Consider the following 23,722-nt stretch of genomic DNA (forward strand, 5'->3'; position numbering starts at 1 on the left):
ACTTGCAGAAATACCTACCAAAGTAGAAGCTTTATGGAAACAATGGTAGAAAAGCCATTAGCTTTTGCCCTCTACATGCACATGTAATACTCTTTTCCAAATAATCTATTTCAGAATCATTTTCTGTGGAAGCTGTTCTACGGTGCAGATGTAAGCAAGCAGGATTATTATATTTGAAGCCAGCTTAGTAACAGAGGATCTAGAAGCAGAGAAATCATTTTCTTTTTCTGGCATAGTTAACCAAAAATATAAAGTATTATAGTTTCTGAAAATGACTGGCTATATAACATGCAGTGATTTAGAATCTTAATTGGACTGATTTTGAAAGGAATCAGTATTGTATCTCACGGGACTAGGAGCCCATATTTACAAGACACACTTCTCCCCTCCTATCCCTAATAAAGATACAAAGCACAAAATCTGCAGATCTCCGTAGTCAGGGCCATGTGCTGTTAGAAGCTTAATTATATTTGATGAAAACCAAGGGTCCAAAAAAAGATACTAAGAGTTTCTTGCTCTTTCGTCATTTTATAATTTAATAAATGGTAATTATGTTTGAGGCATATGGTAGAAATTGGCTACAATGTAAGGAGTGATTTATTCTGAGAAAGAATGAGTTCCTGGTAGACTACAAGCTGCAAGAGTGCAGGGCCCCTGTCTCTTTTGTTTGTTCCTGAATGTCTTACCCCACATAACCTGGTGCTCCAACTAGGGTGGGTTGAATGGCATGGTACAGTGACATTTGTAAGGGAAGTTATCTTTCCCGGAGAAGTTAGAGGAGCAGCTAAAGAATTTTAGTAGAACTCAGAGACTATTAACAATAAAGAAAATGCATAGAAAGTAATGTAGGGTTTTTTCTGCTTCTCCGGGGGGTTGCTAATTTTATTTATTTTTTTAAGATTTTATTTATTTATTTGACAGAGAGATAGCGAGAGCAGGAACATAAGCAGGGGGAGTGGGAGAGGGAGAAGCAGGCCTCCCGCTGAGCAGGAAGCCTGATGCGGGACTCGATCCCAGGACCCTGGGATCATGACCTGAGCCGAAGGCAGACGCTTAACGACTGAGCCACCCAGGCGCCCTGGGTTGCTAATTTTAATAAGCTTAGCCTTCTCTTTGAAGTTCCAGTATGTCCATGGAGGAGGGAGTACTCTAGGAATTATCTGCTTTCAAAGGACTGGTTTGATTTGGTGAAATTTTATTTATTGCAGGGTGCTGTTTTGTTACATTTTACACCCGCAAAGCTGCATTAGAAGCGCAGAATGCTCTTCACAACATGAAGGTCCTCCCAGGGGTAAGAAAGCTCCTACTAGTAAGTGGAACTGTGGTGGTTTTGACATATGGAACATACTTATGCATGTCAGGCACACGCTGGAAAACATTTTGGGGAAAAGGTGACTGCCCGAGGGATTGATATGAAGGAAGACATAAAGGGAACATTTCAAAGAAGATAGGCTGAAAGTGGTTTAGTTCTCTCTTAGCCAAGAGAATTTTGACTTCTTGATTCAGATTCTTTCTATTTTGATATTTTGGGAAGAAATGATCACGAGACAGATGTGAGGTCAGAGAAAACTCAAGGCTCTAGTTTCGGCATTTCCTTTAGAGTCCTTGTTTATATTTCTGAATGCCTTCAATGTGTACAGTGATAATACGTATGTGTTTTCTTTTTTAGATGCATCATCCTATACAGATGAAACCTGCCGACAGTGAGAAGAACAATGGTAAGCAAGTGTGTAAAGCCCTCCCCTTATAAGGTTTCTCCTAGTTTACTATTCGTTCTGATGGCATCTGGATTGTATTTGCTTTAAGCAATTGTTTTTAAGATTTTATTTATTTATTTGACAGAGAGAGGGAACACAAGCAGGGGGAGTGGGGGAGGGAGAAGCAGGCCTCCCGCCGAGCAGGGAGCCCGATGTGGGGCTCGATCCCAGGACCCTGGGATCATGACCTGAGTCGAAGGCAGACGCTTAAAGACTGAGCCACCCAGGCACCCCTGTTTCTGTTTTTTTTTTAATTGACATCTAAGTGACAAAATATTAAATTTATCTCAGGTGTGCAACATAATGATTCAGTACTTGTATATATTAGAAATGATCACCCGTGATAAGTCTAGTTAGTATCTGTCATCATACAAATATGTTCTAAAAATGATTTTCTTTCGGTGAGAATTTTTAAGATCTACTTTCTAAGCACCTTTTAAATATGCAGTATAGTACTATTAACTGGTAATTTGTACCTTTTGATCCTTTTCGCCCTTTTTGCCCACTCCCTTATGCCCGACCTCTGGCAACCATCAGTCCTTTTGTGTGTATCTGTGAACTTCGGGGGTGGGGGGGGGGTTTGTTCGTTTGGTTTTTAAGGTTTTACATGTAAGTGAAATCAGGCAGTATGTTTCTCTGAATTCTTTCACTCAGCATAATGCCTGCAGGGTCCTTCTGTGTTGTTACAATGGCAAGATTCCATTCTTCTTTATGGCTGAATAATATCCAAGGTGTGTGTATGTGTGTACCCCACATTTTCTTTATCCGTTACCTCTTGATGGACACTTAGGTGGTTTCTGTCTCTTGGCTATTGAAAATAATGCTGCAGTGAACATGGGTGTGCAGCTTTTTTTCTTTTTTTAAGATTTTATTTTTACGTAATCTCTACACCCAGTGTGGGACTTGAACTCACAACCCCAAGATTGAGAGTCACACATTCCACTGATTCAGCCAGCCAGGCGCCCTGAGTGTGCAGCTTTTGGAGTTAGTGTTTTCATTTTCTTCAGATAAATACCCAGAAGTGGAATTGCTGGATCATATGGTTAGCTCTCTCTTAATTTTTTGAAGACCCTCCGTAGTAATTTTTACAGTGGCTGCAACCAATTTATATTCCCACCAACAGTACACAAGGGCTCTCTTCTTCACATTCTCACCAACTCTTGTTATTTCTTGTCGTTTTGATTATAGCCATTCTGACAGGTGTGAGGTGATACCTTAATGTGATTTTGATTTGCATTTCCCTGATAAGTAGTGATGTTGAGCATCTTTTCATATACCTGGTGGCCATCTGTATGTCTTTGGAAAAATATCTGTTCACATCCTCTGCCTGTCTTTTAACCAGGTGTTTTGTTTCATTTGCTATTGAGTTGTATGAGTCTGTATTTTATTTTATTTATTTATTTATTTTAATCTTTATGTTCCTTTATTGGAGCAAGATTCCTGACCGGTATACGGTGACGTATTACTAAACAAGACCTGTGCAGAAATTACATACTATCCATCTAGACAGGTTTTCATTACGCTTTGCCTATTGATGGAATAGTTCCATTTATAAAGTTTTATACATCAAAAAGCTTTGAATTTTGACCAGGCTGTCCATTAATTCATCTCTGAAAAAGTTAAGTGGCATTTAATTTTAGCTACTATAATTTACAGCATTAAAAACCTTATGCATTAGGCAGCTTCCCAAAATGGTATCCTATGCACAATGGCAGAGCAGGGCCCAGCATCTCACCCGGATTCACACAGACAGGCCTCGCTGGAGAGCTATATGCTAAATAGCTAGTACTTTGAGGCAAAAGTACTCCTGAGTTTCTTACCACCAACACAGACTTCTTACTTTGAGAGTCTGTCTTCTCGGCCATATTTCATAGTACCAACGAAGACATGCCAGTAACTGCCTTGTGTGTAACTTGGCATTAGAGCACCAGGTCTGTCTGATGGTGGTGGCAGGCACTATTATTATATCCAGGTAAATAAAGGCCCATTTTTTAAAATGCCAATTTGAGACACAAATCAAGGGCACAACATAATCAGAACTGAGTTTTGAGCAATCTGGTATCCCGATTGATGTGAAGATTTTAGAAACTGACAGCAAATTGTACCCACGATGGCTCCTGGCTTTGGAGACATTACTACATTGATTCAGATCCCTTTCTCAGTCACACAGCCCTGAGGTCACCCTGCAAAGTGCATATCAAAAAATACGGAGTCAGGGTGACAAAGTTTGACAATACGTTCTACAAATCAAACTTGGAAACTCATATGAAATACACCTGGGTTTTTTTTTTTTTTTTTTTTTTTTAAGATTTTATTTATTTGACAGAGCACAAGCAGGGGGGGCAGCAGGCAGAGGGAGAGGGAGAAGCAGTCTCCCTGCTGAACCGAGAGCCCGATGCGGGGCTCGATCCCAGGACCCTGGGATCACGACCTGAGCCGAAGGCAGACGCTCAACGACTGAGCCACCGCGCCCCAAATATACCTGTTCTGAGCGAAAAGCATCAAATCCTTTGTGTACACATTTAGTTTTATTGTAACAAAGCAACTTGTACACTTTTAACGTTTAAAACTGAGCATCATCTCTCCTTTCCAGTGAAACAAAAAGAAAATTTAAAAATAAACAGGAACAAAATTACAATAGAGAATGTCAATTCCAAATAAGATCCTACAGGTTCTGCTGATTCTCTCATCGAGTGGCAGGGCTCAAGTCATCAGTAGGAGAGAGTTTTATTTTAAAAGTGTCATCTTGGGGCGCCTGGGTGGCTCAGTTGGTTAAGCGACTGCCTTCGGCTCAGGTCATGATCCTGGAGTCCCGGGATCGAGTCCCGCATCAGGCTCCCTGCTCGGCAGGGAGTCTGCTTCTCCCTCTGCCCCTCCCCCCTCTCATGTGCTCTCTCTCTCTCTCTGTCAAATAATAAATAAAATCTTTATAAAAATAAAATAAAATAAAAGTGTCATCTTACACTGCAAGGATGTCTATTAAACATCACAAACATGCCAAAGGAGAAGCCATCTTGTCAAAATGCCCACTTAACCCACCCAAACATCTCAAACCCATCCTTTGCTGTCCTTCTATAATCCCATTTTTTAAAGTTTTTTTTTTCTTTTTTTTAAACGAGAAAGTAGGTACATGTTGGTAAATGCTAACTGTCCATATTCACATAGGAACACAGTGTAATCTCTGAGCCCAATATACAGAGAAAGGAGGAAAAAAGCTAGAATTCTTTGCACTACTACACAGGGGCTTAGCACCCTCCAGCTTCCAGCAGAGCTAAGGGAGCAGAAGGTTTTTCTTTTTTCCCACAGACCATGGTGTTGTTGATTCCATAAAGTTTTTGTTGAGACAGGAAGGGATAAAAATGAATTTGGAACAGAAAGGGGCAGAGATTCTTTTCCCACTGTATTCTGCTCAAGGTATTTCCCCCCAAAATAAGTTGAAAACCATGGTATAAAGGAAGAGAAGAGAGACTTCAAAAAACAGGGCAAATGAGCACAAGAGGAGAAAAGAAAAAAAAAAAATTTGCTCCCAGGGACTGAAGAAAATTAAAAAAGGAAGGTTGGAATCCATCAGTGTTCCATTAGTCATCTTCTCCTTCATCCTCCTCTCCTTCTTCCCCCTCATCATCATCTTCAACTTCACCTTCATCCTCATCTCCTTCATCGATATTTTCCAGTCCTCCTCCTCCTTCATCATCATCATCATCATCATCTCCTTCCCCTTCTTCATCATTCATATCGGGAACCAAGTAGTACTGTAGTGGATTTGGCCAAATATCATCTTTGATGACCTCTCCTAACTCATCTGCACCTGTATCAGAATGGTCACTAAACCAGGTGAAGAAGCTCTCTGGTTCCTCATGCTTTCTCTTCCTCCTGGCTTTATTCTGTGTTTGACTTGAACGTTTCATCAAATATGGGTCTTTATTTTAGGTATTAACCTCTTATCAGATAAATGATTTACAAATATTCTCCCATTCAGTAGGTTGCCTTTGCATTTTGTTGGTGGTTTTCTTTGTAGAAGCTTTTTAGTTTGATGTAGCCCCACTTGCTTATTTTTGCTTTTGTTGTCTTTGTTTTTGGAGTCAGATCCAAAAAATCATCTCTAAGATCCATATTAAGGAGCTTTACTACTTCGATTTTTAGGAGTTCTGTGGTTTCAGGTCTTTTAGGTTTTATGGTTTCAAGTCTAAGCCATTTTGAGTATGAAGTAAGATAGTAGTCCAGTGCACTAAATAATCTATCATCTAGATTTTTTTTTTTTTCAGGGCACCTGGGTGGCTCAGCTGGTTAAGCATCTGCCTTCAGCTCAGGTCATGATCTCAGGGTTCTGAAATTGAGCCCTGCATCGGGCTCCTTCCTCACTGGGGAGTCTGCTTCTCCCTCTCACTGTCCCTCTGTGCTTGCTCATGCTCTCTCTCTCACTCTCCCTCTCTCAAATAAATAAAATCTTAAAAAATATTAAGATTTTATTTATTTGAGAGAGAGAGGAAGAATGAAACAGAATGAGTGGGGGGAGGGGCAGAGGGAGAGGGAGAAGCAAACTGTCTGCTGAGCAGAGAGCCCAATGTGGAGCTTAATCCCAGGACCTTGGGATCATGACCTGAGCTGAAGGCAGATACTTAACCGACTGAGCCACCCCAGGCGCCGCTAAATAAAATCTTTTAAAAAATAAATAAATAGTTTTTTTCCTTTAACTATGGTAAATGAGATAGAGTTGATAGGTAAACAGTATAAGAACATTTTAGAGTAAACTAGGATGTCTTTGATCAGTATAATTTCTTATGGACAGAAATGGGGGTGGGAGGATGGACAAGTTAAGGAGAACATAGTCCTCAAGAGAATAATCAGAAAAGGAAAGTGACAGTCACACTCACTGAAAGGTGTGTTGTGTTTCTCTTGTCGTATCAGTTAAGTGTGAAGACTCATCCTTTGGTACAGTAGTACTGCTAGTAACAACAAACATCACTAAGTGCTAGGCAAGTGCTTTGCATGTAATACCTACAGCTACCTTTAAAATAAACACGTTTATCCCTATTAATCAGAGGTGACAGTCATGGAATGGTTAAGTTACTTTCACAAGATCACAAAACTACAATTACGTCATCTAAATGCTTCCAATTTTAATTTTAAGGTACAATTGATATAAGAGGAGGTAGGTGCTAATGATGAAAAAATGCTTATCTTGAATCCAGGTAATATGGTATAGAGGCATAGAGCCAGGATTCAAACATAGTCTGACTCCAGAGGTCTGTGCTACACGATCTCTTGTAGTAATAATGTTCAAGCCTTTTGTGTTTTACTCTCTTAGCAGTGGAAGACAGGAAGCTGTTTATTGGTATGATTTCCAAGAAGTGCACTGAAAATGACATCCGAGTCATGTTCTCTTCATTTGGACAGATTGAAGAATGCCGGATATTACGGGGACCTGATGGCCTGAGCCGAGGTGGGTACATTTTTAGCTTTTAAAGATATTTAAATTTGGAGTCTCTTTTGGTTGGACCAGTGGAAACCAGTGTTCCCTAGCCAACATGGCCTTGTCATGATGGAGAGGTTGGGCTTGGTGTTGTAAATCTAGGTCCCATCATGGCTCCTCCTACCAGTTGATTCCTTTAGAATTGTCCCAACCCCCTAAGGAGTCTACATTCTACACTTCAGTTTCATGTGTTAAAATTTTCTTTTTGTGCTTGGAGAGGTCCTTAATGCCAAAATGGAACACTTTCTTCTCAAGAGGAACTAGAGGATTGTGATTCCTCCTTTATCCCCTTATCATGTACTTTCTTTCCTCTTGTGCTTCCCTGGTTTTTCATGAAAGCACCTAGCACTGTTATGATGTATCTGTCTCCTCCACTAGATCTTAAACCCCCTGAAGGCAGGAACCATAACTGTATTGCTAGCACAGTACTTGGCACATAGTAGGTGCTCAGTAAATGTCTATCAGATAATTAATAAGCAAATGAATGAATGAGTTATTGACACTTCTCTTACCAGGTTGTGCATTTGTGACTTTTACAACAAGAGCCATGGCACAGACGGCTATCAAGGCAATGCACCAAGCACAGACCATGGAGGTAGGGAGCAGATGAATGAAAGGGAAGGTTCCTTAGCCTGAGAGTACTAGGACAGCTGGCCATCAGAGCTCTGCAGCATGTACAGCGTCCGATTGCCCTAAAGGTTAAGTAGGCTAAACATCTTAAAGTTAAAAAATGATGCTCTCTTGAAGTTAACATATTAGAAGTAGCCCTTTTAAATTTGTCTTTTGCCACTTGTGTCTATCAGGAAGAGAGTCATTTGGCAGTGAATGAAATTAGAATGCATCTTGTGTGTCACTACAAAGGATTTTTTCTTTCACCCAGAAGGAGGAATTTGACCCTTTGGCTTTGGTGTTTTCATAGGGTTGCTCATCTCCCATGGTGGTAAAATTTGCTGATACGCAGAAGGACAAAGAACAGAAGAGAATGGCCCAGCAGCTCCAGCAGCAGATGCAGCAAATCAGCGCAGCATCTGTGTGGGGAAACCTTGCTGGTCTAAATACTCTTGGACCCCAGTATTTAGCAGTGAGTCTTTGTGGTTTGCTTTCTGCAGACTGTGCAAGCTCCCAGCTGTTTCTTCTTGTGTTGTCCCTAGCTAATAGACATAATGGCATTTACTACTTTAACGTGTCCAGTTTTTTTTGTAAAACTTCAGGCAGTGCAATATTCTTTAAGTTACGTTAGTGTATCTGTCTCACCATCTTTCTTTCTCTTTTCTCTCTCATCACACATCTTGGGTTATATCTTGAGACTTCCGCTACTTTATTAAAGTGAAATCCTGATTTCCTGATACAAAGATTTAGAAAGATCTCATATGTCCCTGTCCCTTTAGTTTTCTTAAAAGAAGATCTTGAGGGAATCTTAACTACCAAATACCTTTCTCCATTTCTTTCTCCCAGATGCAGAAGGCATCTTTAAAATCCTAATTGAGTCTTCCCTGAAGAGTATGATAAATGTTTCTTCCCGCTGACTGTGAGAGGTCAAGATATTGATATGGACATTATTAAATGAGTATTACAGGTGTATATTTGAGTTTACTACATTGTAAATAGATCCTTTAATTTGATCTCTCTTTTGTTGAGTTTGAGTCATGTAGTCCAAAGGCTCCAGTTTGTTATTTAGATTTACTAGATCTACAATATATATTATAGGGGATCACCACTGCTTTAACCCTTGAAAGAATAGCAGACAGTACAAGACACTTAAAACTGTCTCATCTGTGAAGCTATCACCGAAGGAAAATCAGTGCTGAAACCATTAGATTTGTATGGATAGTCCCAGAAATATACACATAAGAATAATTATAGTCTTTCACTTCTCATCCTTTAAAACATTGTTCTACAGAAACAGAAGAAAGGCAATGATTTCTGTCCTTCAGTACTGAGTTTTGGCTAATTTGACACCAAATATGGCCTTCATATTTCTAAAACGTTAGAAGAAATCCCAGTTTTCCAGCTAGTATTTCTCTGAAGTCAAAAAATGTAGATGGGGGGTGCCTGGGTGGCTCAGTTGGTTAAGTGTCTGCCTTCGGCTCAGGTCATGATCCTGGAGTCCCAGGATCGAGTCCCGCATAGGGCTCCCTGCTCAGCGGGGAGTCTGCTTCTCCCTCTGACCCTCTTCCTTCTCATGCTCTCTCTCTCTTTTTCTCTCTCTCAGATAAATAAAATCTTTAAAAAAATAAAGATCATCACATATCATTTTTAAAAAATGTAGATGGTTGATATATCTCAACAGGTTAAAATGTTTCTTAGGGCTAGAACATTGCTTATAAGTTCAGAAAATTCAGGAAGATTTTATTTTGGTCTTTTGCCAAAATGATAATATGTTGAAAATGATCTCCATGGTAATGCATTTGCTTTTCTTAGAGAGTTTTGAAGCTCTTTTTAGGGAAGACTCCCCTTTTTATTGCCATTGCCATATCCAGCAGTGCATGATGGTATTTGTTGAGAGCTGAAGTCTCTTTGTTTTAGTTAGACATGATCCCTGCCCTCAGAGCTGTTCTCCTTTAGGGAGGGAATGAAGGTGCCAAGTACAGTATACACAGTCCACCACTTGGAATTGAGCACATTGCCCGAGGTATTCAGACAAAAATAAAGCTGTGGGTGTATAAATGGTATATTATCATTAATTGTGAGGTTCTTTCTGGAATAGGTGGACTTGAACCTGATCTCTTTTGGACTAGAGCAGTGGTTCTTAATCTTTGTGGGGTGTGGACCCCGCTGAGAGGCTGATAAAAATTATGTGCATGCACATTTTTTCATTCTGTATCGGAGGTTTGTGGACCTCCTGAAACCTATATGGACTAAAGAGGTTCATGATGACAGGGAAACCAGGCCAGGTGTTTATGGGAATGAGCAACAGGTTGAATAAAGGATCCAGAAACAGGAATATCGGTTGTCCATAAGGAAAAGTGATTGGCTTTGAATGGAGCAAAGGTTTTCAGCAGGTTTGTTAGGCACAGGTTACTATATGCTAAGATAGTGAATAAGGTCACAAAGATCCATAAGCTCATGGACAGGCCCTCTTGTTTTATTTGTTAGGGAACAACCATTGAAAGGGAATATACACTGAACTGATCTATCAATCAGTCAGTCATTTGGTCATCTGCAACAGTGGAGACCAATTTGTGGGGGAGGAGATAAATGGGGCTGGATGGATGTGCGAAGAGTGTGGAAAGACTGATTAGTCATGGGTCTGTTGTGACCAGCAAAGAAGGACTCCAAGAAAGAAAGACCCTGAAATGGTTAGATTTGATATTTAAAGTAGTTGTGTGATGTAGAAATTGAATATTTAGGTGGAAACAATCTACAAAATAAGATGTGTGGCCCGAACTAAGGAGAACTTGGGAGAGAGGAACTAGAAGTGGCGGTCATCCATGTGTGGACACTCACTGCAGTGATTACATAGCTGCTTGAGTTGAGCTTAGTTCTCTGCTCTCCTCCTGTCCTCTGCTGTGCTGCCCTCTGTTGCCCAGGGACTTGAGCCTGGCTTAGTACTCAGTGAACGTAACTGTCTCCTGGGGCAGGGCTTTAGCCGTGTCGTATTGTCCTGTGCTGTCATAAGCCTCATGTTTCTGTTGTGTTGGCTTGGGTTCTTGTCTTCAGCTCTCTTCTCTCTGGGGGCCTCTGCACTCTCGCTTTGCTGTGCTGTAGAGTTATCCCAGATGCAGAACCAGCCCTCACTCTCACTCTTGTTCTGTTTTTTGGTGTAATGTCTAGCTTTATTTGCAGCTCCTTCAGCAGACTGCCTCCTCTGGGAACCTCAGCACCCTGAGCGGCCTCCACCCGATGGGAGGTAAGTGTTTCACTGCTGTGGAGGAGCGGCAGCAACCAGGCCACGAGGCCCAGCCAACAGCAGTCTGAGAGTTTTGGACCGTTTGTACAGAAAACAGATGTTTTCCCACCCGTTTCATAAACCCAACGTGAGATGAACATCCCAGGACTCAACTGCCTTGTCTCTGGAAGGTGGCTCTTTTAGTTGCTATACAAGATTGCTCTGGGGTTGTCTGATGCTCTCCACCCCTTTAAGTCTCTGTTGAGGAGGAAGATGAAGAAGAGCTGTTAGCACGAGTAGACCATCTGAAGCCATTTTGATAAGGAGAAAATTGCAGGAACTCTTTATTTCCCCAATAAAGTGATTTTTCCAGTGACTCTTTGAAGCCTAAGACAGCATCCATGCAAATGGCTTACCAGAAACTGCTAGAACCTAGGCAGTTAGTTTACCTCTGTCTTATGCATGTTATTTCTTAGGTGAATTACCTTTTGTTGCTGTTAACGTGCACGGAAAACTTAATTGACAAATACTTAAGTTACGACAAAAGATGGGGCTCCACAGACAGACTTGAAGGTGGGGCTGTCAGACAAGTTAGTGGAGGGGGGGAGCAAAGCATTTCCAGTGCCCCCTGCCGCTACCTCTTCTGCAGTGGATTAAGGCTCAGCAGGTGCATTTGAGAAAGGGGTAGTCTTAAGTGAACTGCATTTTGCTATTTGAGAAATTTTGATAGGGGTTCACTTTGTCTCAAGGACTTGGAGTTTGCTATGTTTTTGGAAATTTGCTAGATTGTAAATCTGTGTTGTAGTTCAGTTTTTATTCTCACTAACTCTACCCCCAATCACCACCTCCCATCTGCTTTTCTATCATCTAATAAATGGTTTGCAGCATACTGTCAGTGCAGTTCAGATTTCTTGCTCCTTTTAACTGTTGCTTGGAGGTTTTCTCCCCTCGGTGTTTTTCTCTCCTCCTACTAATGAGTAATCTGCTCTTCAAATGGTGGTTTTTCTTTAGTCTTTCTCCTGTTGCTTTTCTCACGTGCATCCTCCTCTGTCATTATCCCCCTTGGTCACCTGGATCCTGCTGCATTTTCTGCCTGTCCACCTCCATTGGAAAGAGCAAATCCCTTATAAAGTATGAGTGAGGGGCTCGGATGCAGTTCCATTCTGTGCCACAAGTTTTATCATTTGTTGTTCTCTTGGACACCTGGCTTTGTGGTGGACCACAGACCTTACCCTGTCTTGGTTTCCTAATTGCCAGTCCCTTTTCTGAATATTCACTTGGGGTGGCATGCTATTGGATTGGATATCTTCTCTTGAGGCAATGAGGTCAAGTTTCTTAATGAGTTGAGTGGTACTGAATCTTTTTTAGAGCCTTGTAGTGTTGCTTGTAAAGCTTATCTAGAATAGTTCCTCTTTGGGACCAGCCTTCACCAGTGTGTGCTGTCATTGATGGAACGGATATGAGGAACCTTTACGTGCTGGCTGATCTCTTGCTTTGGATGTTGCAGGGTTAAATGCAATGCAGTTACAGAATTTGGCTGCTCTAGCCGCTGCAGCTAGTGCAGCTCAGAACACACCAAGTGGTACCAATGCTCTCACTACATCCAGCAGTCCCCTCAGCGTACTCACCAGTTCAGGTAAGTGTGTTACTGGAACCAACATGCCCTTGTGTGCCTGGGCAGAATCCCCAGAGAGGGGTCTGTCATTCTGGGGAGTAGTTAACATCTATTTCCAAAGGGGTCAGACTGTGAACAATTAATCTTCAAATGTCATCTTCTGACTTCAGAGAAATCTCATAATTTTTAGTTTGTTGTAACTGTTATTTGGCTTTATGTCCTGCAGCGACAGTTATCGGAATCTGAAAACCTCTTTACTGAGAGAATACTTGAGTAGTATCAGTCTTGTGCTTTGGTTCCTGTTGACACGCGAAGCAGGTGTTGGCTTGACTTTAACACCCGGGTTTCTGATCACAGGGTCCTCACCGAGCTCCAGCAGCAGCAGCTCTGTCAACCCCATCGCCTCCCTGGGAGCCCTGCAGACATTAGCTGGAGCAACGGCAGGCCTCAATGTCAGCTCTTTGGCAGGTGAGGGACAGCCCCTGGATGTCATTAGGCCATTCGTTGTGCAGGTAGCACATTTTAAACAACTGTGGTAGGTCACCATTAGGATGAACAGGGTGGCCTGGTAAAGTTAGAAATAATCATGGGATTTCAAGTCAGACCTGAGTTAAATCCCACCTCTGCCCCTTAACTAGCTGTAACGTAATACCACCTAAGGTCATTTTCTCATCTGTGAAGTGGGAAAAGAACACTTTGAGGGTTGTTAAGTAAATGAGAACGTAGGTAAAGTGCCGAGCACATGGCTTAGTACAGTGTCAGGCATGTAGAATGTGTTTAAATAATTATTAGCTGCTATTTCGACGATAGGGTTTACCCACATCTTGTCCTAGACCACACACACCCCTTTTAGCACCCAAACCTGAGATGCTTATTTTACCACATTCCAACTCTGTATGAGAAAGTGACAGAAAAGTCAAAGAGAAAATGGAGCAGGTCATGTGTAAGTGTTATCGCTTCCTGCACAGGTTGGAAAAAGGTAATGGGGAGAGCCACACGTGGGTGTGGCGTTTTTAATGTTCCCATGAGCGATAAGGCCTGGTGAGTGTCCTGAGATCTGACCAGTCAGATGGGTGGTCCTTCTCAGGGAGAAGCTGAGAGAGAGCAAAAAGGGAGAACTTTGGAGTTGTTGTTGGTGCCACTCGAGTCTTTCCGATATGTTAATCCTGCTCTTCCCCACCACCAAGGGATGGCTGCTTTAAATGGTGGCCTAGGGAGCAGTGGCCTTTCCAACGGCACCGGGAGCACCATGGAGGCCCTCACACAGGCCTACTCGGGAATCCAGCAATATGCTGCTGCGGCACTCCCCACTCTGTACAACCAGAACCTGTTGACACAGCAGAGTATTGGTGCTGCTGGAAGTCAGAAGGAAGGTGAGTAGAGAAGGGAGGCTACAGTTAAGGACTGGGAGGACGGGGGGATTACTCTACCTGCAGCACAGGTGAAGGCAGGGCAAAGGCCAAGAGGACCAGTCAGGCGGTCAGACCCATGCTTTTCTTTGGCACTGTCAAAGGTAGACTGATAAGCTCTGTAAACTGTACTCTGCTTTTGGAATGTTCTCTGGATGTGGCTCAGATCAGAACCTCTGTTTGCCCTCCTGTAATCAGGCTGCAGGTTTTATTTTTTTACTTTTTTATTTTATTTTTAAAAAGATTTTACTTATTTGACAGAGACAGCGAGAGAGGGAACACAAGCAGGGGGAGTGGGAGAGGGAGAAGCAGGCACCCCGCCAATCCCAAGACCCGGGATCATGACCTGAGCTGAAGGCAGGCGCTCCCAGGCTGCAGGTTTTAGATGAAGAAGCATAGTGACCTTACTGTTTGACAGCATTTCGCTGTCTTTTGTTGTTGTTGTTGTTGTTAAGAAGTCGTCTTGGGTGCCTGGGTGGCTCAGTTGGTTAAGCGACTGCCTTTGGCTCAGGTCATGATCCTGGAGTCCCGGGATCGAGTCCCACATCGGGCTCCCTGTTCAGCGGGGAGTCTGCTTCTCCCTCTGACCCTCCTCCCTCTCATGCTCTCTGTCTCTCATTCTCTCTCTCGCAAATAAATAAAATCTCAAAAAAAAAAAGTCTGTGGATTACAAACTTGTCAGAGGATATTTTCTGTCTGGGTGTCCCTTTTAAGCTCTGTTATTTGGCGTTTTCCTCATTTTTTTGCTCTCCATTTTTCCTAATGACACACTGAAGATGATGGGACAGAAAGAGTTATGGCCCATGTGTTGGTGAATTGGGAAGTGTGTACTTTGACATAAATAAGGAGAGACTTTCTAGGCAGAAAGAGGCCTGACAGTGGTTTGCATGAATACAGAGTCCTGCTGACACCTCAGTGCTCGTAGTTTACTGGATTTCTGTGGCCAGAAGCTGGCAAGGTTTAAGCACTAATGTGGGGGAAAGACACGTATCCTCTCTTGCCACGGCAGCAAGGACTCCTGGTATTGTGCATCCTCACCTGCTCTCAATCAGAATGCTTCTGTGCGCTAGGATGTGGTAGTAGGGGAACTGAAAGAACTGTGGAGACAGACAGTAAAGCAGGAAAGGCATGAGGTGTTCCACATGATGCTCTGAAGACTGATGAATGGGAAAGAGGGATGGAGGGATGGAGAATGCCAGAGGCATAGCATTTTGTGTAGAATGGTCAGAGGTCTCTAATTTCACATCTAAGCAGAGTCCAGAGGAAGTAAGGAAGCAAGCCATGCCTAAATCTAGAGCAAGAAGAGTAATGGGGGAGAGGAGCACCAACTGCAAAGGCCCTGAGGCAGTACTGTTCTGTAATGTGTTTGGCAACAGCAGGGAGGCCGGGTGGTTGGAGAATGGCTGGACTGCAGTTGTAATAAGGCTTCTTTGGTTAGAAAGTCATTGAGCATAAGTGGTTGGAAAAGGAAAGCATATTCTATTTTTGAGCTCAGTGTTAATCATAGGCACTTTTTATTTTATTTTTTATTATTTATTTATTTAACAGAGAGACACAGTGAGAGAGGGAACACAAGCAGGGGGAGTGGGATGGGGAAGCAGGCTTCCCGCTGAGCAGGGAGCCCGATGTGGGGCTCTGGGATCATGACCTGAGCCGAAGGCAGATGCTCAACGACTGAGCCACCCAGGCGCCCTCATAGGCACTTTTTAAAATATAATTTCTTTTTATTGAGGTGCACTTTACATGCGGTAAAATTCACCCTTTTGGGAATATATAGCTCTGTGAGCTTTAATGAACGCATACAGTCATGTAACCACATTCACAGATGGAGAATGTTTCCATCACCCCCAGAAATTCCCTCATGTCCCTTTGTAGTCATTCCTTGTCCCCACCTCCTGCCTCGCAACTGCCAGTCTCTTGCTGTCCCAGTAGTTTCTAGCACAGTTTTGAAACCTGTTTTGTTTGTAATCTCTTTCTACCTCTTTTTCTGTGTTTCCCTACAAGCCTTTAGTCTCCGGTTTTATTGCGCCACACACAAGTCTGCCTACTTTATTGTCCTAGCACTCACTCCTCCCACAAGGTCGAATTCTGATACCCCTCAATGGGAAGGAGTCTGTTTCAGTGATTGCTCTTCAGTTTCCTGTTTTGCATTTGGAGAATCTTTAGTTCTCCAAACGAATCTGTTTGTTGGGATACAGACAGGTTTTGTTTTTTGTTTTTTTAAGATTTATTTATTTGAGAGTGAGGGGGAGAGAGAGGAAGAGCAGGAGGAAGGGCAAAGGGAGGGAATCCTTAAGCAGACTCCCCGCAGAGCGCAATGCGGGGCTCGATCCCAGGACCCTGAGATCATGACCTGAGCCAAAATCGAGAGTTGGCTGCTTAACTGACTAAGCCACCCAGGTGCTCCAGGATCCAGACAGTGTTAACGCAGGTAGAAATGAGAAACAGTGGTACCAGGGCTGGGGCGGGTGGAGAGGGGGTGAGCTTGACACTGATGCCTTTTCAATCAATGGGTATTTTGAAGGTCCAGAGGGAGCCAACCTGTTCATCTACCACCTGCCCCAGGAGTTTGGAGATCAGGACCTGCTGCAGATGTTTATGCCCTTTGGGAATGTCGTGTCTGCCAAGGTTTTCATAGACAAGCAGACAAACCTGAGCAAGTGTTTTGGTATGTTGGCTTCTCTTCTGGTGTTGGGAGGGTTAAGTATTGTTACCACTGAGAATGAGAAGGGGCTGATGATAGCAGGAAGAACTGGGTTTGAGTTTGGGTTACTGTTTAACTCAGCCTTGGGCAGACATCATGACCTCTTGTTGAGCCTCAATTTTTTCATTTCTGTAGCAGGGATGGTGGGTTTCTACCCACACTGTTGTTCCACAGGTTAAAAAATAATAATAATGTATGGAAATAGCTTGGTCAAAAAACTTAAAAGTGCCACGTAGATGTCAAGTGGTACAGTTGGGAACCTAATCTATCTCATGTGATGTAATTCCCGGATTGCTTGTCCCTGCTGAGATATTTGGGACATCAGACTGTGCTCACTCATAAGGTATCTCCTGTGTAAGGAGGACCCAGAATCTCCTTGCCTCATCATGCCCCTCCCCCTGGGTTCTGCTTGGACACACAGGTTTTGTAAGTTACGACAATCCTGTTTCGGCTCAAGCTGCCATCCAGTCCATGAACGGCTTTCAGATTGGCATGAAGCGGCTTAAAGTGCAGCTCAAACGTTCGAAGAATGACAGCAAGCCCTACTGAGCGTGCTCCCCTCTGAGACTGGAGTGAGAGGGTCTTCTGGTAAGTGGGGGAGGAGCACCCTTAATGATTCGAAGCCCTAAGGCTGTGTGTTGACAGCCCTGGACCCTGACCCCCGCCACTCTGCAGGCACAGCTTTGCCCTGAAGACTCGGCTACTGCCTTCTGTGGGAGTTTCGCTTCGTACAGAGGACGAGTTTGTGCTTTGGTTTCCAGTGTTTTACTTTGGAGTTTAGGTGCCATATCCTAAGTTTTTTTCTTTATTTAAAGTTTGCTGTGTTTGTAACCAGTGTGTGTTGAGAAGGACCAACATCAAACCGCCCTGGGGGAGGAGGGGGAATGGAGAAACATTAAAAAAAGAAGATCAGAGCTTTCCTCAAACTACCCCAAGAGAGAGGACTGAGTGAAACCAAAAACTGACCCCAGAATCTACCTTAGTGCAAGAGTGGGTGAAATAACTGGCGCCCAAGAGCCTTGGGGGGCGGAGGCAGGGCTGCCTTTGGAGGTGAGGAGAGTTGACCCACACCCACTGGCCCCGGGAGCTGGAGGCTGGAGCACCTCCCTCGCTGCCTGCTGAGTTCTTGCCACCTATTTTGCAAGATTTCTGCTCCGCTTTCCCAAGAAGGGGATGACAGTTCTCTGGGAATAAAGCACCTGTTAAATTAGCCTGACATATGCAAAAAGCAGGGAGACGTCCCCCATTACCAGCTTTTCCAGCCATCCATTGGTGTTGGATTGGCTCTGCCTGGCTGGTGGCTGGCTGTTAGGAAGCAGCAGCCAGTCAGGTCGTTTTTAGTTTATTTCAAGACCACATGGCCCATTTCTAACAGGTCCCTTTAAACAAGGCCTCTAGGGAAGACACTGTCTGGTTTCCTTCCGTGTAGTTGACCACAGCAGAGAGTGTCACTTCCATCCCGAGGCACAGTTTTTTCTTGAGGGTAAATCCAAGAGGGGCTTATAGTATCCAGCTGAAGGGGGCACCTCTCCCGAGCAGAGTGATCGAAAGCCATCGAGTTAGGGGAGGAGGAGCCTGCTTCTTGGTGTACCTGAATCAGAAGGTCTCTTTAAGCCAGAGTGCTGCATTTGTCAGTGGCCAGCACTAACTACTTAAAAAGATGAGAAATCTGCGCTTGCCTCCTTGGTTGAGGGGTCCCAGATGTAGTATTCCCCTCAAGGCAGGCCCCTCTTCTAGCCACTCCAGCCCCTTCTGCTCTTGGGGACAGAGGAGACAACAGGACGTTTACAGCCTCCATATGGATTTAGTGTTCATTTACCTCAGTATTACCATGTTCATTTTTGTCCTCGTGCTTACAGTTAGCTCCCTGCTGCCTCCCACAGGTCTTACTCCAGCCCTTGCCTGTGACCCACACAGCCTCTGGGCCCTGCCTCAGCTCCAAGAAATGCTGTGGGGGTGGAGAGCCAGAAAGGACGTGCTGTTGGGAATGTGCATCTGGGCAGAGGTAGCCCTGTTGGGATCTGACTCTTAGCCAAGGCCAGGGACTGGGTCCCTGGGATCTTCAGCCTCACAAACATCAGTCCTGACCCCTAGCAGCAGAGATGAGATTCAAGGGGTTGGTTTGGTATTAAGTCAGACTGGGGGGGCTCTTTCCTTGTCACGCTGTCCGTTTGGGTCACAGACAGGGATTGACCATCTTGCTGTTGTACAGGTAGTTTGGTGGTGTTGGATTATCCCATTGAAGCAGGGACAGCTGTTCCCTTCTCATAGTGATATCTTGGGTCTGTTGTCCTCTAAGAGACGTGAAACATACTTCTTAAGCTGAACCACGTAAACTTGAATTCCGCGCACTGGGAGAAATGTGTCCTGTGTTTCAAGGATAAAACTGTTCCAAAGGCTTCCAGGGTCATGATGGGATTTTTTAAATAAATGCAAAAAATAAAAATAAAAAAGAAAAAAGAAAAAAAGAAAAAAATGCTAGGTTGGGGAGGCGCTGTTCTGAATCCCAACCGGCTGGAACCAAGAATGTCGTTTCTATTTTTATAGAAGTTTTATACAGCTCCGGGGTGGAGAATATTTATTACCTAAATTATATCTCTGGAAAAGGCCAGGATTTTGTAGAATCCAGAATGTGATTGTTGTACACACAGGGTGCTGTGTATGATTGAAACTACTGACTCTCTGTGGCCCGTTTGCAGCCCAGCTAATAATCTGCCAGAGGGGAAGGAGTTAATGCTGTGAATTGGCAGAGGAGAGAGCTGTGCTCCCCAGGGTGCTGCCGGTGCTGCCATAGCTGACCTTCTGTTCCGTCTTCCTCCTTGGCCATCGCGGGGTTTTCCAAAGCCCAGAACTCCACTCCCTTCCTACGCTCTCTCCCCTCCCCCTCCTCCCCCCATTTCACTATTACTTGTCCTGGGCTCTGGGACCTTATGAAACGCCTTTTCGAATAACATGAAAGGCAAAGGTGCAATCAGCCTGCCTTTGCTAGCAGACCCAGAGGTTCCATACCTGCTTGTGGGGTTCTCTTTTCTAAAAGGGGTTGTGTACCACAGCAGGGCCCTGGGCTGCCGTGGCGGCCAGCTGGTGAGACCAGGCACTTCTCTCTGTTGTCCTCCCCCTGCCCGGTGAGTGCACACAGTAGTGCTGCCCTTGAGCACAGTTCTCTCCCCAGGCCAAAGATGGTTTGTGAAGAAGCTGCTCCCCTACAAGTCTCATGGTGTGGAAGGGTTCAGCTCGGAGAGTGGAGACTAGCAGTCAAGTCTTAAGCAATCCTTTTCTGTTGTGTGGGGGTTTCACCTAACATAAATGTGTTTTCTGCCTATAGTTTTGTTTCTTACTGGGTTTCATCATGAAATTGATTTGCCTTGAGTGCAGCCAGACATTGTCTCCTGGGTCCCACATGAGTGGCCAGGGCCTGCGTGGAAGCTAAGAGCTTGGATTTCTGGAAACACAAGGCCATCCCCAATGAACTGGCCCTCTCCTGGCCCTCTCCCCTAGAGAGTTCCCCCCACCCCAGCCATTGTCTTCTACTTTCTCCCGGGTTTGAGGAGGAGAGAGGCTGGAGCTCTGTTCCACCAGAGACCTATCTTCTCCCACCACGGACTTGTTTGGGCGCCTCAGGGGAAATCCAAGCCTTAGGTTCCCTTCTGTCTCTGGCACTTGGATGTTTTCTTGGTGTCCTCCATGTCCTTTTTGACTTTTCCCTGTGTCCATTGTTAGCATGTGCAAAAGTTCCCTGTCATTACCCAGCCCCCGCCCCGCCCGCCTCCTCATTTCAGGGCTGTACACAGTGAGTGTTCCTCTTCTCTCTCTCTCTCTGTTTGGATGTATTGCTCTGTGTAACTCAGTGGGTCTCCCTCTTTCTGGTTTGTTTTTTTTTCTAGATTCCTGCCGTTTGTTCATCGTTGTGCCTAAAGCATGTCGATGTGGCGTCAAGTACATCGTCCAAATCCCTGTCTCTTCAGCTTCTCTGATGCTTGAACTCTCACCTTTGACCTTGTGTTGACCTTTGATGCTGACGTGTATTTTTATTATGTTTGTTTCTTTCTTTGTTATTTCTTTTTTCTTTTCCTTTTTTTTTCTTTTGTGCTGCCAAATTGGTTTTGCTAGAACGACTGCTGAAGGGGAAATATTTAAACTTGCATTTGAATATAAAAAAAAATCTATTTTTCTAGAACTTCATAAGATAACCACTTGATTTTGTGATTCCAATTCTTTGTAACTGTCTTCAGAGCAGCCCTACTAGCACATACCGCGTGGTGTTTGTATTTCTGTGAACACACAGCCAGTCCGTTTCTAGGCTTTGTTTCTCTGTGTGCTTAGTTTTAAAGACAACTTTGAAGTAAACAATGAAATAAAAGATGTCACTAAAACCTTTGAGGCTCCTGAGCACATTTTGCTGATAGTTTGTGGGGCTTGAGGAGACTGCATGTGTTCTTTTGTTTTTCTGAGTTCTCAACTGCAGAAAACACCTGAACCCCCTTTCCTTTTTGACCACAGGCTGCAGTTTTGGGCCCCAGCCAGCCCTTTTTCTTTTTCTTTTGTGGTTCTTCCCTGGAGTGACTCTGCAGGGAGCCTTCAAATCCCCCTGGCCCCTTCCCCTCAGCCCTGCTGTGCCCACCTCCATGCTTGTTCCTACAGTCTCCACAGCAAAATGTGATGCTTTGATTTTTTGTTTTTGTATTGTTTTGTGTTTTTGTTTTGAATTTTTTCCTTTCCTACTAAGATTATGCCCAGAAAAAACAAGTTTTGCATGTTTCCTGCTGTTTCTTCACACCTTCGTATATATCACCTTCACCTCTCTGTTTTCTATAGTTTGTGCAAAAACTGACCGATTTAAAAGGGTTTCAAAGAAGCTGTTTTAAATTGTTGCGGGGTTGATTATTTTTTTCAAGATTGTATTGTTTTATTTTGAAGTGGCAACTTTCTCCTCTTTTGCCCTTAGAGCGTTTGCCTGTGCACTTAGACTGTCACCTCATGTGGCCTCCAGGCCTCAGGGGGGCCGGGGGGAGGGGGCCCCCAGGAGGCTGGCTGCTCTGCTCAGACATGGGTGGGAAGGGGGCCTGGAGAGGCACAAGGAGCAGAGGTAGAACCCAGAAAGTGGCTGCGGGGGTGGGGGTAGGGAGCGGGCAAGAGGCTTTTAGCCCATCAGGGGTAGTGAGCGCCCCTCAGCCCCGAAGAAGGAGGGTGCTCTTAACCGCTCGGAGGAGGCCATCCGTGCACTGAGCAGCAATATATCTGCCCGCGCTTCTCCCTAGGTGACAAGCACAATACTACAGTCTTCACACTGTTTACAGCCCTGGCCACCAACTACCCCACACTGGCTCTTCACCACAGCTCTGCTCTTGCTTAGCTAGTGGGGTCGGGGGGAGGGCAGGGATCTCTTTCTTTCTTTTTTAATTGAGTGAAGAGCCAAATAGCTACTGTCCCTGGGTGCCAGGCAAGCCAGTTCCTTGGTTCCCTGAAGGGAGCTTGCTCTCCTCTCTTGTGGCACCATCCAGCCTCAGGGTCTTAGGGACTTTTGAGTAAGAATGTGAATGGTGGAGGGAGAGGCCAGAGGAGACAAGAGGTCACAGGATGGATCTGTGGAGGTAAGAGGTTGCAGAGGGAGGAGTTTGTGATGGATTCCACCCAGACCTAAGCTGCTGGTGGGTGGGAGAGCTGGGAAGTAGGATTATCCAGGGAAGGGTGAAGAGGGGGTAGCCGAGGGTACTGGGGGGGGAGGGGGGTGGGGAAGGTAGAAGCACTGTTAGCATCATCCACGCAGGGGTTGATGAAGGAAGGGATCCTGGCAGAATTTCTGCCCTGGGACCCGCAGGTTGCCTAGTATTATGCTGGAGGCCACTCTTACTAGGAAGAGAGGGCAGCCAGATGGAGGCCCAGTGCATGGTAGGTTGCTTAATTTCCTGGAAGGGGTGATTGGGTGGAAAGAGGCCAGGAACCCCAGCCTGAGCGAGACTGCCGTGCACCCCACAGTCTGACTGCACAGAGCCGCCTCTGTTGGCAGAAGGCCCTGAGGCTCCCCTTCCTGTGTATTCAGAATCCGTGTTTGCCAATCTATTTTGCTTTCAATTCCAAGAGGAGCTCTGGGAAAACCTGTGGATAAAACCAAATGCCAAACGTTGGACGTTGTTTCCTTTTCCTTTTCTCTCTCTGATTGTTTTAATTGTTCTGTGGTGGTTTTAATGGATTTGAGACCCTGGAGCGGCAGCTGCCTTTCTGATTTCCAGCTGCTTTTTGTGAATAATTTAAAAAGAAAAAAAAAAAGAAACTTTACATTTTGGAGACAAACCTGTGTGAGTTTTTTATTGGTACAAACGTTGTATTTAACACTAGGGGTTTTGTACAGTTTTTTGCCTTTTCTACTAGAAAACAATGTAAAGTGATTTCACAATGTGAAGAGAAAAAAAATTGCCACTATGACCAAACGCACAGTCTGTTCTGCAGCAACAACGGGATTCAATCAACTCAAAGTCGTGATTCAGCCGTAGAAATGCTTTTCCTTTACCTTGTTTGAGCTTTTCCTTTCTTTCCTGTTTTGATTTGCAAAAGAAAATGTCTTTTTTGTGTGAACTTGTGTTGTACTATGTAGAAAATTATGGATTTTACTTTAATGGTTTAAAAAAAAAAAAGGCAAGAAGAGCCTTTGTTGCTTTTCTGACTTGATCACAGAGTTTGTGTAGTGGATTAAAAAAGAAAAAATTGTTACAAGTTTGGAGCAAGGGAGTATGTGTTTAAAAGGATCTCCTTCCTTTTTTGTGTGTTTTTCCTTTTGTCCCAATGAGGAACCTAAATCTGTTTTAATTGCACAGACACACGGACAAAAAGTCATTTTGTATCTGCCAAGTGTGGTACCTTCCTTTGTTTATTTGCTATTAAACTGTTTGAGAAGAACTGATGTTGTCTACAGAGTTTTTATTGACGGTCGGGGTGGT

General features: G+C 44.2%; 1 protein-coding gene across 18 annotated transcripts in view; it reads left to right on the top strand.

Annotated features, from left to right (window-relative positions):
- CELF1 (CUGBP Elav-like family member 1) overlaps nt 1-23,722 on the top strand; it is an 83,643-nt gene that overhangs the window by 57,121 nt on the left and 2,800 nt on the right. For 9 of the 18 annotated variants that reach the window (XM_064576452.1, XM_064576454.1, XM_064576455.1 and 6 more), the window contains 12 exons: nt 1,209-1,309; nt 1,670-1,718; nt 7,066-7,200; nt 7,746-7,825; nt 8,150-8,311; nt 11,005-11,080; nt 12,567-12,695; nt 13,032-13,142; nt 13,862-14,047; nt 16,608-16,751; nt 17,209-17,375; nt 20,672-23,681. In XM_064576452.1, coding sequence (XP_064432522.1) covers nt 1,209-1,309; nt 1,670-1,718; nt 7,066-7,200; nt 7,746-7,825; nt 8,150-8,311; nt 11,005-11,080; nt 12,567-12,695; nt 13,032-13,142; nt 13,862-14,047; nt 16,608-16,751; nt 17,209-17,336 — 1,301 coding nt within the window. In that variant the 3' untranslated portion in view covers nt 17,337-17,375; nt 20,672-23,681. Of the gene's footprint in view, nt 1-1,208; nt 1,310-1,669; nt 1,719-7,065; nt 7,201-7,745; nt 7,826-8,149; nt 8,312-11,004; nt 11,081-12,566; nt 12,696-13,031; nt 13,143-13,861; nt 14,048-16,607; nt 16,752-17,208; nt 17,376-17,462; nt 23,682-23,722 lie in introns of those variants that run through there. The other 9 variants (XM_064576456.1, XM_064576462.1, XM_064576445.1 and 6 more) reach the window with 8 other exon arrangements.

Source organism: Mirounga angustirostris, unplaced genomic scaffold, assembly GCF_029215605.1.
Source record: "Mirounga angustirostris isolate CCGP_5_RB_7025 unplaced genomic scaffold, mMirAng1.0.hap1 SCAF_13, whole genome shotgun sequence".
Taxonomy (NCBI): domain Eukaryota; kingdom Metazoa; phylum Chordata; class Mammalia; order Carnivora; family Phocidae; genus Mirounga; species Mirounga angustirostris.